Raw genomic sequence first — 16957 nt, 5'->3', positions numbered from 1 at the left:
GCATGGCCTTGGAGAGCTTCAGGGCCAGAACTATGCACCAAAACTTCTGTTGTCAATGATGGGGTGGATCTCACCCATCAAGATGGTAATACTGTCCAAACTTTCTATAACTGTTTAATGGTATTCCCATTCACCTATCAACTGTGTTCTGTAGTCAACTTAGGAAGGTGCTGTTGTGACTGCTCTGAGGGATAAACAGCCCAGTATTAAAAAGGCCTCCCTCATTAAATCAATGAATGAGAATGGCCTGTCTGTATCGGACACATTTTTATATGACCAAGCTGTGCAAGAGCACTTTGTGAAATAAAGGTTCAGAGATCAGACTGCCCTTAAGCATGTATGGAGAGAGCAGGCACTGGTAAGAACTCACTTGTTAATAACTGTAGTATGTAAATGCCGCTTGCTCAGCATAAAAAAGTAGATGGAATTGGGATGACTGGATCGGCCGATGGGAGCAGACAAGAGAAACAAGATATGACCTGCCATTTTCACCCTTGCTACATGTGGCGTACAATCCATTAGTAGTAGTTTTTCCCCCCTTTACTTTAGGTCTAAAATTCGCTTTATTTAATTAGTTTACCACAACATAACTTCGATCAACCAACCTTTACTCCACAGTAGCTGTTCAATAATGAGGTGTACAAGAAAGGCTTATTGTCAGCAGACAAGTCTATAAAATACATATTTCATCGGGTCTGTATAAAGAAATCTGTATCAATAAAGGCAACGTGACTTTGGGATAACTCTGGGGTAACTTCATGTGCCTTACTTCTGAAGTTACTATTTTAGCATTATATAAATGTATCTTCATATCCCAAATCACGAAGGAGACCAAACCTAAACTTACAAAGGCATTTTTACTAGAAACATGAACCCACCAGCAACATCATCCTAATTATGTACGTCATTTAAGAAAATCAGGCGTCAGCTATATTTTATTAAAATCAGGAGTCATTGTGGGTATAGGATGGTACCTATGTGTGTGTACAAGTCAGCTAGTAGACAACCTTTAATCCGATGAGAACTTCCTGCGAAACAGTTAAGCGATTGTTTCAGACAATTCCAGATATCTTTATGGAATGAGGTGATTGATAGAGTTTCAGCAGATATTTCGACCATTTTATTGCAGGAAAATAGGTCCTTGACCCAATTTCTTTTTCTTTTTTTAACATAACCTAACAAAGCGGCAAGTTGTGAAGCATGATTCTGGAAAGCAATAATAGAAATAGGTCTCAAACACTTGTTTCCAGATATCAGCAATCATTGGGCAAGTCCAAGCTACATGTATAAAGTCAGCTCTATCTTCCTTACACCTGGGACATTCCGGCTGCACATCAAGACTTCTATCACATAATCTGGCAGTGGTGTAGAATATTCTGTGCAGGACCTTGTAATGAATAAATCTACCCCTACTATTTGAGGACAGCAATATCACCAGATCGAGTTAGTCAGGTTCTCTCCAAGGTCATGTACCCAATTACTCCTCACTCTCAAACCAGGCGATTTGTGCATTTAAGACCTCAACAGGTATATTTTGGAAAATGGACCGAGAGAGTTCTCTGTGGTAAAAACATAATTCAGCACCATCAGGCAGAGTTGTATTTTTGGAAAAATCGAAATAGTGGGCCTGAATCTTGTTCCTCAATCTGAAGTACATCACATACACAAAAGGTCATGGGAGGAATGCTTGCAATAAGTTTAACCATCAACAATTTCTTGTGGTACATCGTTCTTTGGCCCAACATTTCAGCACAGTTTGGTCCCAGCCATAGGCAAATAATTCTTCACCATGTTCCTAAGGAACAGTCCAAGCTGACCTGCCAGACCAGATTCTCCCTGAGCTAGAACACAAGCAACCCCAGATTGTTTTCGCCCTGACTGATGAGCATCAGTCAGGTGTATCTTGGTTCCAGTGGCACAGTGAGCACGGGACCCACATCTGGGCAAACCCTTGCCACTTTAGGGCGGTACATCGGTAAACTCAAAAATATGGCTAAAGGAGATGACTTGCCCTCTATTTTTTAAATTTTTATTGTCAAATATTCCCTCTATACATAAATCAGCCATCTTCGTTAACTCAACATGCCACGGCTGCTGTTTGGCTTTGGGGTCTAGAGTGGTCATTAGTATAGGAATATGAAACAGGGGGACGCGAGGTGAGTAAAATTTGTCTAGTCCTGCAACGCACTTTAATTTGTGCCATGCTTATCAAGTGTGCATACCGATACTCCCATTTACTGAAGGTCGTTTTGAAGACTGCAGAATAACTGTAGGCAATGCTAAAGGCAGGGTCTTTTCAACTTCAATTGTGAATAATGGACGTACCAGCCATGGGCATAGCAAGCCGTGCCACTCAATTTTATAGTTCAGGTTCGAGAACCGCAAATTCGTCGGAGAGTGCCCAGTTTATTCATTCTGGTTTATCTGACTAAACACATTTCAGGAAAGGAATTCTGATAGATTTAAAAAAAATGGGTTGGGTACAGTGTGAGGTATATTTAAAAAAAGGTATAGAATTGGGGCTGGAACACCATCTACATAGCCACCACTCGCCAGCCAGCGAAATAGGGAGGGGTTGCCATCTGGCCAATGTATCATGCACTTTAACCAGGGATGTCCCAAAATGTTTCTATATTACAGTTGAAGGGTCTTTGAGAATTCCAATTACTACGTTTTGGATTGAGTCCTCCGAGCAGAACATTCAAAATGTAATTCAGAGGTAACGCTTGTTTACAGAAGCACTACTGCTACAGTCCCGTTTACATGGAGTCTAGAAACGCTTGCAAAATGAAGGAACACTCTAACAAGTGTATTAAAATTTTGGCTAGGATGTTTTTTTTACTTTTATTTTTGCATTTTATATACTTCAACACAACAAAGTGCATTGTAACAGGTGTCATTGTTACATTCACAGAATGCAGGTACACAATCATCCGTCCAGTAGATTGTAATAATCTTTCCTACTATCAATACATAATGTAGAGTTTAGCAGTATGGACCGTAACCAAGGTACACTATAGCTTTCGGTCATGCACCTACGACGAGGTTCAATGTCCCATTCAAATCTGGTCTTCCCCATCCAAATCGTGTCTCCTGTAACATTCGTTAAAGCCGGTCAACATTGCACCCCATGCTTCCAAATCCTCGATAACCTGGTCATCTGTGTGGGAAAGCTTCATATGCTGTTTCACTGCAACACCTCATTCTAACCCATTTGGCTAGGATGTTTATCACAGTATGATTGTAATAAGCATACAGAAAAATAATATAGCTTCTTCCACAGATGACTTTGTGCTATTTGCGTAGTTCTTTGATATTTCTGATAAAAGTTCAGTGGCAATTACATAAAGAAGATGGGTAGAAGGGGAATCTGTGCCTGTCTTCATTGTGGGTATTAATTGTCCATTTACCCCGATGGGTGCTATCAGATTGCTATATAACACTGTTATCAAGACAACTATACCTTTACCCGGTCCCATTCTTCTCAACATCACAAATAAATAAGCAGTCTAGTGAGCAGAATTTTTCTATGCACATCTAGAAGCTTAGTGATTGCGGGGAGCTCTGGATTTTTTGGAGCACCAAAGAGAAGAAGTTAAGTTATCAGAGGTTGAGCCATGGAGAAGGAAACTTGATGGTTTCATTGACACCAATCCGCTTATATGAAGGTATAGCCGAATCGAAATTATTTTGGATAACATCTATGTATCTATATTGACTAAGGAAACAGGCCTAAAAGGCTAAATCAGCAGGGACTTTATCAGGCTTCATTGTGTTGGAAATTGTGGACTCGCGCAAGGATGGAAGTATCTGGAATGTTTCTCTAGCCTCTCTAATCTTTTCCAGAAGAGGGGTAGCCAATATATCAGAAAATTATTTGTAAAATTCGGCAGCAATGTAGTCTGATCGCAATGATTTCTCCTCAGGAAGTGATTTAATCACTTCTTTAATCTCTTCGACAGATATTGGTCAATTTAATGGCTCCTCTCTCATGAGCCTCTATTCACACTAGACACGCCACAGGCATATTGCTGAGAACAGTTGATTCTGACCCTTTTACCCTCCTACAGCTCAGAGTACATTTTTGCAGATTGACAGAATATCCAGGAAGTGTGTCTCTTACTATTGTCATCAAGGACCTCTAGCTCTTAATAGACAAGCAAGTGTTCTTCTTGGCCCGTCTCCTTCCTCAAAATGCTGCACCTGCACATATTTCCCTAGAAATCAGACTTCTGTCAGCTCCCTTTTGACATGTAATTAAAGGGGAATGTAACTGCTTGCCAACGATCTCATCATGTGTCTCTCAGCTTTCGACTTCTAATCTTATCTTCTATCTTGATTTTGGAGTACATGCATTTATGAAAACTAGGAGGGAGTCAGTAACCATACCTTGCAATATTAGGACTCTGCCTTCTTTATGTGCAGAGTGAGCAATACATTTAAAATCAATCCCTTTTTAATTAAGATTACCACTCCCCTAGATGAGGAGTTATAGGACGCTAAATATCAATACCTACCCCAAGCTTAATCAAATTTAGTCTCCTATAAAATGTGTTTCTTGGAAGTAGACCAGGACTGCCTGTAGTCTCTTTAAATATTCCAGAACTACTCTTTTTTAGGGTTCTTCAGACCTCAGATTCCAGCTTACAGAATATATAAAGAGATCTCTACAGTAACTAACTAAGCCCCCATTACAATATTAAGTGCCCTGGCATGTAATCTGAGCATCAGTACTTGCCCGTTCTTATTATGCACAGTGGATATTCTGTGAGGGTTGAACAAAAATGTTTCCCATGTATACCCTCTTCCCACCATCCACACTGATAATGCCAACTCGCAGGAGACACAAGTCTGGGGTAATATCGCCACCACTCTCCCAAGCCCTTTATTCTGCATAGCATTCTTGCACATATCAATCATGCAACCTATCTACAGTAGGCTCATCCTCGGTTATCAGGCTGCATTTATGGGTCCATGGTTTGTACAACAAAATATTCACAGTTCTGGCTTTTGGCACTCACTGGCTAATTAACAATGCAGAGCAGAATATATAAAAGTATGACAATAACGCCTATCTTACACTCAGAGGGGGTACAAAACCACAGCACGAAAGCTTAAGTGTCTATTTCAGTCAGTAAGGACAATGTCTCATGTGGTGCGGTTTTCAGAGTCTTCTTGTGTCCCTGGCAACATGGATCACCTCAGTGCCTTAGGTGCAGGTTGCTTCTTCCTTTTCTGCAAAAGGCACATCACAGCTTCAGGGTTAGTCACTAAGTTTTGCAGGGAGTACAGCACAGCTGAGGTCAAGCCGTGATGATGAAGTTTCTTGTTGGAGTATCGTTTTTGCTTGGATTAATGCTTTAAAGACTTCTTGCACAGCAATTGTTAAGTAAGGTTAGAGTGAGATCATAGGCCCTTCGTGGCTCGAATCTCCTTTCTCCCAGACCCTCAGAGCCACATCACGGTCAAGGTACTTTAACAGTTTAGCGATGAGCCTCACTGGAGCCCCAGAAGGTGGTTTGGGTGCCAGCAACCAGTGAGTGGGCTAAAAAATGACACATAGGGAGAATGAATCCGCCCCAAAAAGTGACTTCAGCGAGTTCTCTATGAAGGGTGCAGCTGAACATGAATTTTCAAACAGCAGAATCCAGATGCTGCATAGATTACTCCTCCTTGGCCGTGTCTCCAAATCTTTTGACTGTATGAAATCTAAAACTCTTTCCAGCTCCTGTATCATCTTCTGTTCACTCAAATCATCTTCCATTTTGGATGACAATGCTCAAACGTATGTATATACTAACGCATGCTTATTAGTTGCAGCGTCACTTAATGGTTTTTCACCTCAATTAGGTCTACTAGGAGTGGTTTACACAGGGCTGGTCCCTGTGTGGTTCTGACGAAGAGCTTGGGGAAGCTCGTAACATGTTGACAAGATGCTAGGTACACCTATTGCATTATAACTAGGTCTTTCCAGCATTCTACCCTGTTTTTAGATTATACTAACTAGGAGCAAGAATAAAATTATTTGGCCCACTAGCTAGGTATTTTTAACACTCACATTAGCCCACTCCACTACACTTTCTGCACCACACAGTTGTCACAACAGTGCTCCTACGGAATCCGCAAGTCGTAGCACGCCTCAGTCCGTAGAGGACTGAGATGGCCCCAATGATGAAGCATGTCACCGAGGGGAAACCCTGGTGAGTGAGGGGACTCAAGAAGGAAAAGCTTTTCTTTCTTGGTGTTTTTCAAACTCAGACAGAGTTCCAATACCCTTTTCTGGCTAGGTTCTTTACCCGATATATTCGGGTTGTTTAGGTCTAACCACAAAAAAATACCCAAAAAAGCAAGTAAAAATTGTGATTATGGTGTAGCTCCTGGGTAAACGTTGGTGGCGATGTGTCAAATGATAACCAAGCCACCTAAGGAGGAAATGAAGCTGAAGGATAAGTTATATTGTAATGAACTAAAGGAGGCCTACAACAATGTTGTGCACCTGGGGAACTGGTATGATCATACATGCAGCAGAAAAATGACAACGAAACATTTTCTGACATGGCCACTGCCTTATGATTACAAGCACCATTTAATCAGCTGAATTTGGAGTGGACATACTAATGCACTGTAATGTTTCCCTACGGATCAAACAAGGCTTATAGCTGTTATTTTGAGAGTGCTGGTGTCACTATTGCTTTCTCTGCACCCTCAATTACTTCCTTCCAGATCTACCATTTATCTTTTCCCCCCTCTCAGGTTCCGTTTTCATGTACCAACTTCTCTAAAAAGCCATCTTGTTCAGAAGTATAACCTAACATCACTATGGCCTGTACCATTTTCCTTCTCTCCTCATGCCTGTTGATTATAATTTGCACTGATACCACTGGCCACCATCAGGCCATCCCCCTCGCTGATATAGATTTAGCTTTTTTTTAATGTGTATTGTCTATAAAGCTTTCATTCTATTGCAGCACTTTCCAACAACATACTACGTTTTGCAAATTCACACTTACTGGCATCTTACCGATTACATTTTGTTTTTAAATGCCATTACAATTTCTGAGGTTTGCAAGCCTTGAAAGAGCAATACAAATTCTCTTCAGGAAAAGACATGCCCTGCACAGCTTTCATGGTCCTTATCTGAACTATTTCGATCATGCTTTGATTCCCTAATTTACAAAACCTACTCATGCTTTGATCCTGCCCCTTCGACAATATCCTGATTGTACTCCTTCCAAGAAATACTCAGTCCAAACCCTGTAAGAATCGCTCATGCCTATATCCAGCCCCTTCTACTACCATCCTATTTAGGATCCATTCTTTACCAATTTCTCTCTTCCTTACCAGTGCTCAGACCCATGGCTCTTTGTCTGCTCGGCTTCTTGCAGATGTCTGGTCGCCGCTGCAGCCAATGCTGCTGCACTCTCATTCTGAAATTCTGTGGAAACAGCCTGAAAATTAAAAGTGGAGGGGAGTTGAAGGAGTAAATTAATAAATGCCATGGATGCAGCTTATTCTAGGGACGTGAAATTATTTAACCAAGACTAGATCATTCTGTCATGGATGACCAGTGCTTCAGATATGTGACTACTTTCAAGTCCAGAAAAGCCAAAAGATGTATTATATATCAGTGCTTTCATCAGTTGAAAATAGAGGGATTTGGGGGTGATTTAAGCGCAACGAAGATTTTATATGCTGATTTTAAAGTGCCTTGACCATGACAGAGGGGAAAACTCAAACCTAGTCTTGCAGAAAGACATTGTAATTAGTAGACAAAGAAAGTTGTGCTTGTACTGAGTTCTGGAATTCGGGAAGACAGAGTTTAGGGGGGGGGGGGGTGAATAACTCCACTGGGGACAAGAAAATCTTGTGAATTGGAAAGAACAAAAGGGCAGAGAAACAATGGAGGACGACACCTGGTAAAAGAGTGGAAGCAAAGCTATAACATTCATTATTCTCAGATTGAGTAAAGAAAGATCTTGCTTCTTGTCATGGTTAATTGTAGTCTGCCAAGCAGTAGTTCTTACCAGCAGTAGGTCCTGGGCAGCAATACGCACAGTGTAGGAGAAAGTGTCATCATCTTCATCTTCCACAAACTGCTGCGGATTCGCCGTCCAAACCTTTATCTAAAAAGTAGTCAAAAATGGAAGTAGGGGTGGGGCAGTACAACAAAATAATTCTGCAGAGATTTTTTGAATTGTATTGATCTGTATCTCAGATCAGATAATCTTTATTCAGTATACAATAAATTGCATAACCATAAAAGCATACAATATTATATATATTTTCAAATTTAAAAACAATCTGTATCGAATTAAAACAGGATAGTTAATTACCTGTATCTATTATCCAATAGGCTATCTTTAATTTGCATAAGCAATATTCCACTGCGTACTTATATTACAAAACCTATATTTGTGGTCCATTTTGATTGTGTATTTAAGAGTCTAGTATAGCAGTCGAGCCATTTCTTTGTATAAATATGAGATAATATGGCATAGACTATGATGTCAATAGTGCAGAGTGAGTGCTTTAAATGTAGTAGGTTCTTTGGGAAATTCTGGCAGAGTTGTCCTTGGTACACTGGAGTGGGAAAACTGTTTTTGCACATTCAAATATCAATTGTTGTTAGACACTATCAAATATCACTTGAACCCATCAGTTTCCTATTTATGGAGGGTCAACCAGACAGACACTATGACAAACATTCAATCTCGTTCTAGACAAGGCAATACTTTAAAATCTAAGTGAACGTGTTCTCAACTATTGTGCAGATATGGGCATTTTAGTTCTATATTTTTTACTTGCAGCCTGCTCCAAAACAAACTTCTTCGGAACAACAAAACATTTTATTTTTAACTCTGAGCGTGCTGAGTGCAATATTGAAAGGCAGTGCAATACGAAATGAAAAACATCAATTTTTTAAATTAAATTTTAGGGTGCCTTTTCGTAATGTTGCAACTTTGTTTTTGTGTTCGTAGAGCACAGTAGCATATTCAGATAACTTAAATCACTTTAGTGTCCAGGATACCCTGCACAATTCCAAAAACACAGATCTGTTACCATAAACCACCAAATCTTCCTCCTATCCACAGAAAAATCTGCTGTAAAATCCACTTCAAGCCCAAATAATCCCAAGATGGCTACATATTCAATACTACCCTCACCACCACCCCTCACAGATCCCTCAACTCCCTTCACAGTTGCATTTTTACCTGCTCTTCAGTGATCTGCATATACAGAATCATGTAGTATATGAGCTCAGGCAGCGCCTTCTTCACTGTACTTTTAAACTTGTTATTTTCCAGTAATATGTGAACAAACTCAAATATACTGAACACCAAGTTCTCAAAGCCGAGGACTTCTCCTGAAAACAACAAACATACAGAGTTAACTTTTAAAGTGTGGCAAAATCTTCTGTAGATGGTCTAAAACAAAACATGAAGAGATTTTGCACTAGCAGAAATTATCCTGAACCTGATGGCCATATTTTTAAATCTATAAATCTCTTGACACTTTGATCACCACAGTACCACGTAGTTGAGTTCTACCAACAGCAAACTGTCTGCAAATTTTAATATTTTGCCCTACATAAAATGTAGGTGAATATGGACCTTTTTCTAAAAAAAGTTTTTGCGTGCAATATGCCCATTGCAATATTTAAGATCTATATTGAAAATAGCAAAAATAAAATCTAAAAAAAGATGCTCACGGTAAACTTTCTCCAAAAGCTTTAAATTTATCAGAGGTTATTTTTAATCAGATACATGTCCAATTAGAAGCTTTGATATTCCTTTTCTGTTTTTCCTCTTCTTTTCGACGTTTTAGGAGGATTCTGTATCTGATGAGGGTCTACACAATAAAAGAGACGTGATTGAGAGGTCAAACACTGGCGCCAGAGGGAGGACTTACCCTATGAAGCGAAATGCCTCATAACTGGACACTTGTCGACATAGTTTAGTGGGAAACATTTTTTTAGATACTTTCTTATTATTTGAGAAAGGAATCTATTGAGATTTCAGCCACATCAATGGAAAAATGTCTTTCTTTGCTCTCAGCAGTTTAGAAAGACCCAGATTTTTATACACTGCGAACTTTGGGGACAATCAGAAAGTAGGCAATAAAGGTTTCACGGTGCAGATCCTCTTCATTTTTGACCATGAATCAAATGATTTGAACAAGGCTCTTTGGCAGTAGCGGGTGCTACCGAACAGAGGTGGTGTGAGGGAGGCTAGACAAAAGGGGCAGGAAATAAAAGAATAAACACTTACCAAATACCGCCGGCCGCCGCCTCTCCGTCCTCTCTGCAGCAGGATGCACACCGCCTCCCAGAATCCCCTGAACAATCACAACGCTGTCTTACAGCAGCATTGTGATTGGTCCGAGCACCGTGGTTCGGTGCTCAAAGAGGGACTGGGAGGCTGGACATGTTCTCCACCAAAGCTCTAATACAGCTCTGAAGAACATGCATAGTGTGCATGACGGTTTGGCCGTCCCGTAAAGGCCGGCCAAACCATCATGTACACTTTGGTGCAGCCACAACTCCTCCCTGTGGCACAGGGAGCCCAGCCCCACCGTGCCCTCTCTAACAATTTGGCTTCAACTGCATGGTCAATACAACAAGCGTTTGCAATGCAACAGGTCTCGCATCAGTTAGAGTTATTGGTATTGTAATGACAAATTTGCATAATGGTTTTGTTTGGAGTGTTTAAATGTATTTAACAGGTAAGTAGTTGTATGTATGTTTACGAAGTATGTAATGTGTAATTTATTGTTTAGTTAGTTTGGTGGCAAGAGGAGTAGTTCGCATCAGTGTGCGGGGTTCACTATTGCAATTAATAGTTGCTTGGATGGTATGATGATTTGTAGGATTATTAAGGGTATTAATAATGTGAATTACAGTTGTGTTCGAGTATTTGTTGTAGTATTGTGTAGTGGGTAAACAAGTAGTAATGTGTTTGTGTACTGCAGTATATATTGTAGTATATTTTTTGTGTGTTGTAGGCTTCAGGTGATACCACAATAGATGGTGGTATAGATAAGACTAGGAAATTAGCCTCCGAGACAGTAAACAAAGTGCTAGAGGGCATGTGTCTGGCCGTGGAAAGTGAGTAGTTAGGCAAATGTTTTCCAGTAGGTGTGTTTGATATTAGGGAATGCAGTGAAAATGCCTACAGATGGTCTAATAGTTGCTGCATACATTATAAATTGCTTTCTGCTTAGAAAATGTATTTTTTGTGACCGCATGTTGTACTTTGTTTATTAACGGCACATTGAAATGGCAGTGCACCTCTGTCTGTTTCTTTGTATGTAGTAGGCAAAATTATTTCCATCTATGGTATAGCGCTCCATTTTTCTGTACATTATAAGAGCGCCGCATATAGGCACGTATAAAAAACACCAGCCAGAACTATTGCGTGAAATACCCTGAATTAATGGGGTAAAGTTGAACAATAACGCGCAATGAAAATTTTAGAAGCTACAAACTGCAAGTAAAAGCGGAAAAAAGATCTGAAAAGGCAGTTAAAAAAAAGACTGAACAACCGCAATGTGCTGAACGGGAGCGAAATAAAAAGGAGTTTGCAGACAGCGAACGCAAAAGAGATAAACGTGGCAGCATGTGGCTTTTAAATGATGTATGGCACACTGTACATGGGAGCATAGGCACACAATATGGCACGAGCAATTCCCCTAAAGCACATGGATGAGGCAAAATGACTAAAGCTGCGGAGCAACAAGCTCGAGAACCATGTTAGAATCACGGCGTTGGCTTACCAACCTGTGATTGTGGGCAAATTAGTTAATATCCCCACGCCTTCCAATAGGCAATGTGTTCGTGTGACTATAGGACACAGAAATATTCCACCGTATGCAGCCGTAAAAGGCATCCATGCTGAACAGTACAGGGATGGCCACTGTTCGACACAGTGGCGTAATGACTAGATGTATGACGCACTGTAGAAAGGCTTTTCCCGTGACAACTAACTTAAATAGCACGGGAGCAGTACCCCCTGGACCCATTGAGCTAGTGCCACCTATAACTCTCGCAAATGGGAGACCTATTGCACTGCAAGTGCTTGTTATTTCTTTAGGACGGATTACCTAATAGCATGGGGTTTGGAGGACCTTATGTTTTTCCACCTGAGAGTGGCAGTGAAATGGATCAAAGCGCATTCCAGGCATCTACCTGGAGGCCTCGCTCAGTCTGACCTCAATAACCCCTCGCCTGTCCACAGCTCCCACCTTCCCGCCACAGCGTTTCCCCAGCTTTAACTTTTCCATTTAGAGGTGGACTTCAATTTATATATTATTGCAGAGGTGCAGTGGACTTTTGGAGGCATAATCGACCTCAACTGTAGCATATTTACAGAGGCAGATCACTGCAGCAGACTCTAAGCAGGCTGCAGGGGGACGCCTGTCCCTATGTGGTCCAGCAAATGATGATGCCTACGACAGGAATGGTACTGCCCAGAACATAGCATGCAAAGCACTCTTCATCGGAGTCCCCTGGCAGAGGCAGACCCTGGTACCCAATGCAGCTGAGGCAACGTCTACCCCATGCTGCCACACACAGAGGTAGGCAGAAACAAAACACAGCACAGAACACAGAGGCGGAGGAGCAATAGAAACACCTCCTCGCACCCTTGAAAAATACACCGATTGCTGCCACTCTGCCGTCGAGCTGTTGCTTCTGAACTGGGATAATGGGCAGGAGTGAGGGAAAGTGAAAGCACGCCATGCGCGCGATGGAAAGTGTGCCATGCGCGCGCTGTGTTGAAATGCCGCATGCACATATCCTGTCCGTACGCGTGCACATCTCCTGTCTCCCTTCGCAAGCTAAGTTGACAACTATAGATCTCGCAAGAGAGCAATGCATGCGCTGCACCGCTAGGCAGACCTAAAAAGTTAAACAATGGAAAGTTATTTTAATTTTTTGTATTGAGCTTGCAGTTAAAACTGTGGGGCGACGCTGGGGCGACGCTCCTCCGCCTTAGCGGAGAAGGCGCCACAGCTCTGGTACCCAAAAGTACTTCTCAGAAGTCCGACCTAATACCCACACGAGTGACCAGTGCTGGCACATAGATACAGAGGAGTAAACAACTACATTCACCTGGAAGCTGAAATATAGGATATTAGCTATATGTTTTGGTCACGTACTGGGGAGGAAGAGGAAATTGAAATGCTACAAGATGTAAAATTAAGCGCTTTACACACTTAAAAGCCTAGTAATATATATATATATATATATATATATATATATATATATATATATATATATATATATATATATATATATATATATATATATATATATATATATATATAGATATATATAGATATGACATGACACATACAATTTAAAAGATGTTTTCCCTTGCTCCTCCTTTTTTTGACCTTTTTGTTGGCTTTAGGACTGAGCACTTTGCCACTGCTTACCAGTGCTAAAGTGAATGTGCTTCTCCCCTAAATCATTGTAACATTGGTGTATATACAATTGGCATAATTAGTTTACTTGTAAGCCCCTTGTAAAGTGGTATTCCAAATATCCAGAGCCTGTAACCTAAACGCTACTAGTGGGATGTCAGCACTATGCCACCCACACAAATAGCCTTTCAAACCGGTCTCAGGCCTGCCATTGCAAGGCCTATGTGTGTAGTTTACTGCCACTTCGACTTGGCATTTGAAATTACTTACCAAGCCTTAAACTCCACTTTTATTACGCATAGGTCACCCCAAAGGTAGGCCCTGGGTAGCCCATAAGGCAGAGTGCTGTGAATAAATGTAGGACATGCACTTTTAAGTTTCCATTGTCCTCAAGGTGACAAACATCAAAAATAGTTTTTCACTACTGTTAGGCCTACTCCTCTCATAGGATAGCACAGTGAATTCCTTAATAAACTTTTAAGCTGTAATTTCTGATTAAAAAGGAGTAGCTGCATCATGTTTGATAACTTTGAAATGGGGCCCTACCAATCAGGTTCCCAGGGCCTGTGTTCTTTCCCCAAAACTAACCAAATTGGCATCTCTGGCCACAGGTCAGTCCCTGGTAAGTTGTACCACAGGTACCCAGGGCACTGTGACCAGAGAAGGCCTCTAAGGGCTGCTGCACTTATTTTGCCACACTTAGAGGTCCAGTACCACTACACTCCCACACTGCCTTTGCAGGCTGCATGTTTTGGTGCAAAACAAAGTGAAGAGTCGACATGGCCCACCTGTGTGTGCCATGCCTACAACCCACTGCCCTGGCATAGATGAGTCACCCCTCTAATTGGGTACACTATACCAGTGGTGAGGGCGCAGGTGCATGAGCCCTATACCCCTACAGTGTCCAAGTCCATTCTTAGACATTGTAAGTGCAGTGCTGCCATTAAGAGAATATGGTGCTGGGCGATTGTCATTACAAACTCCACAGCACCATAATGGCTACACTGAAAACTGAAGTGTGGTATCAAACTTCTCAGCACATTAAACCCACACTGATTCCAGTGTGGGATTTAATGAAAAATGCACACAGAGGGCATCTCAGAGATGCCCTCCGAAAACTAACCCACCTCTAGTGTCCAAGCTGAGTGGCTGCTTTCAGCTTCCACCACCAGTTATGTTTCTGGACCCCTGGGTTGAGAGCCTGCTGCTCTCTGGGGCCTGAAACAATTCGCATCCTGGGACGAGGTGCCAAGCCTCCTCCCCCAGGATGGGCAGGGTTCACCAAGGGGAAGCATCAAAGGCATGCCGCCTTTGTGAGCTTCCCAAGACCACTTGCTGCTTTCAGCAACTGGTCCCCACTGGTCCTGCCCCCCACTTTGGGCGGGAGAACCAGCGGGAAAAACAAGTGAGGGAGAGAGGTGTGCCCACCTCTGCCAACTCCAGCCCTCAGGTGGGGGAGGCGAGGTGAAGCACAACTCCCAGCCCCTGCCATCTTAAGGATGGGGGGATCCAACCAGGGACAGGCTACTGCCCCCCTCCCACTGAAGGGTGGCACAATAGGGGGTGTACCCACCCCTGGTAAGAGACCCATTAGTCCCTGCCCTCTACCTACCTGTAACACCCCTAAATCTAGTATTTAGGGGGCACCCTGAACCTTGCTTCCTCAGATCCAGAAACAACAAGAAAGATAAGAAGGACCGAAGAGCCTTGCAGAGCTAACAAGGGGACAGCGCCCACTGACGTGGCCCCAGTCATGCCGGCCTGTCTCCCCTCGAACCTGCCCCTGCGAAATCCTGGTGTGTCCTGCAGCCACCAACCTCAAAATCCCCGGAGGACCTGTTTGCCTTCACCTACCAAGAATGTTCTTTTTCTAGAGCCAGGAGTCTGGTCTCTAGGTCTAATCTTTTGGTCAACCTGGCTAGCAGGATGGCCTCCTCTTTGAGGCTGCCCTCAATGTCCTCACCAGAACCTGAGCCACAGTACTGGACCGGTGAAGAACTCTGTCAGGAGTAAAGACAGCTGTGCTCCAAAGATTGCCACTCTGCTTGATGGCTGTCCTGGAAGAACTGTTTTTCTGCTTTGTTGTGCTGCCCTGCTGCCTGATGATCTCTGTCCTGCTGAGAAGGACTGGACCCACCTCACTTGAACCCAGAGTGACTTCAAGGGATTGCTGGCTTTTCCCCTGTTCTGAAGTCTCAGGGCCATCAAAGACTTCCTTCAATCATCCAACAGCACCTGGACTCTGCTATTTGTAAATCCTGCCCTGCCAAGTGGTGTCAAACCAGTCCTGGGACCTTGAAAGGTGACTTCTGCTGCACAGAACCATCAAAATCAACACAGTGACTACTTTGTGCCAATCTGAACCAACGCATTGCCCCTCGACGCCGCTGCAGGAGCTGATAGACGACGGCATTGACTGCACGGATAGAGGCCAAACAGCGCGACTAGACAATGCAGCACCTGCATCGTAAAAGAGTTTTTCGACGAAGACACACCGGAGTTCGACGCTTGCTCCATCAAGGGTACTTTTTCAGCCAGGCATGCGCGAGTCCTGTAGCCAGCCTGCCTTCCACTGCGGTCGGCTTGAACTTTGGATTTACCCTGGTATAGAGCGACCAGATGTCCCTTGTTGGCGTTTTAGGACTCTATGCAATATAATTTCATTTAATCTTTAAAAATTCATAACTGCGGTTTTACTTATTGGATTTTTGTTGTTTTGGTCTTTTTTGCCTCATAAAAATATGATCTATTTTTCTATTATTTTGCAGTGTTTTCATTATGTTACTGTGTGCGCACATGTTGCAGGAATTCTGTGTAACTAAGCCTGGGATCACAGAATGTCAGTATATAGGGATTGAGCCAACATACCACATCAGTACCTATGAACCCCAATCCAAACTAGCTCACAGTGCCTTCCCAGCCTTTCTAACCTTCCTGAAGTGACAGATAAATTGGCACCCCAGATTACAATCCTAGAGTACTCTCAGGGAACTATGGAAACAGATTGCCACCTTTTGTTTTCTCACTCATGCATGTCCATAATAAACAAAGCAAACACACAAGAACAGTTTACAATGTTTAAAACCATTTTAAACTATCATTCTCTATTATAAACAACCATATTTAAAGAAGTATCTGCCTCAGCCTACCCTCACTACGTGGGCACAGTGATGTATCACAGATCTCTGGGATAAGAACCGAACCCCATACCTGAATTATTGTTAGGTAATCTGCTAATCAGAATACGCGCGTTTGTCCCTGGACCTTTCCTCTGCAAGAATCCCCCTCTGGGAATGTATGCCAAGCTAAGTTGCTAGCCAAGCACAGAAGGGAGGGCACAGTGTTTGACCTTGTACGAGATGTTCAGACAGAGTCCTAGAGAGAACCAATAACATGTGCAGTGTTTTGCTTAAGTAATATCATGACACAAAAATAAACGTGCTAAGTGCAACATGTGAAAGGTAGCCTACAACTCGCAGTTAGGCTAAAATAAGAGAAAACTAAGTGGGCCCTAAAGGGACCTCAAGACACCCCC

At 42.4% G+C, this 16957-nt stretch overlaps 1 protein-coding gene across 3 annotated transcripts in view; it reads right to left on the bottom strand.

Annotated features, from left to right (window-relative positions):
- The window catches only part of IPO9 (importin 9), a 595516-nt gene that overhangs the window by 357752 nt on the left and 220807 nt on the right, over positions 1-16957 (bottom strand). For all 3 annotated transcript variants that reach the window (XM_085600586.1, XM_085600577.1, XM_085600596.1), the window contains 3 exons: positions 9213-9364; positions 8025-8123; positions 7342-7448 (listed from right to left, as the gene is read on the bottom strand). In XM_085600586.1, the coding sequence (XP_085456712.1) occupies positions 7342-7448; positions 8025-8123; positions 9213-9364 (358 nt within the window). The remainder of the gene's footprint in view (positions 1-7341; positions 7449-8024; positions 8124-9212; positions 9365-16957) is intronic.

This window comes from Triturus cristatus, chromosome 1_2 (assembly GCF_964204655.1).
Source record: "Triturus cristatus chromosome 1_2, aTriCri1.1, whole genome shotgun sequence".
NCBI lineage: Eukaryota > Metazoa > Chordata > Amphibia > Caudata > Salamandridae > Triturus > Triturus cristatus.
The sequence above is the reverse complement of the archived record's forward strand: the minus strand, read 5'-3'. Positions and strand labels throughout refer to the sequence as shown.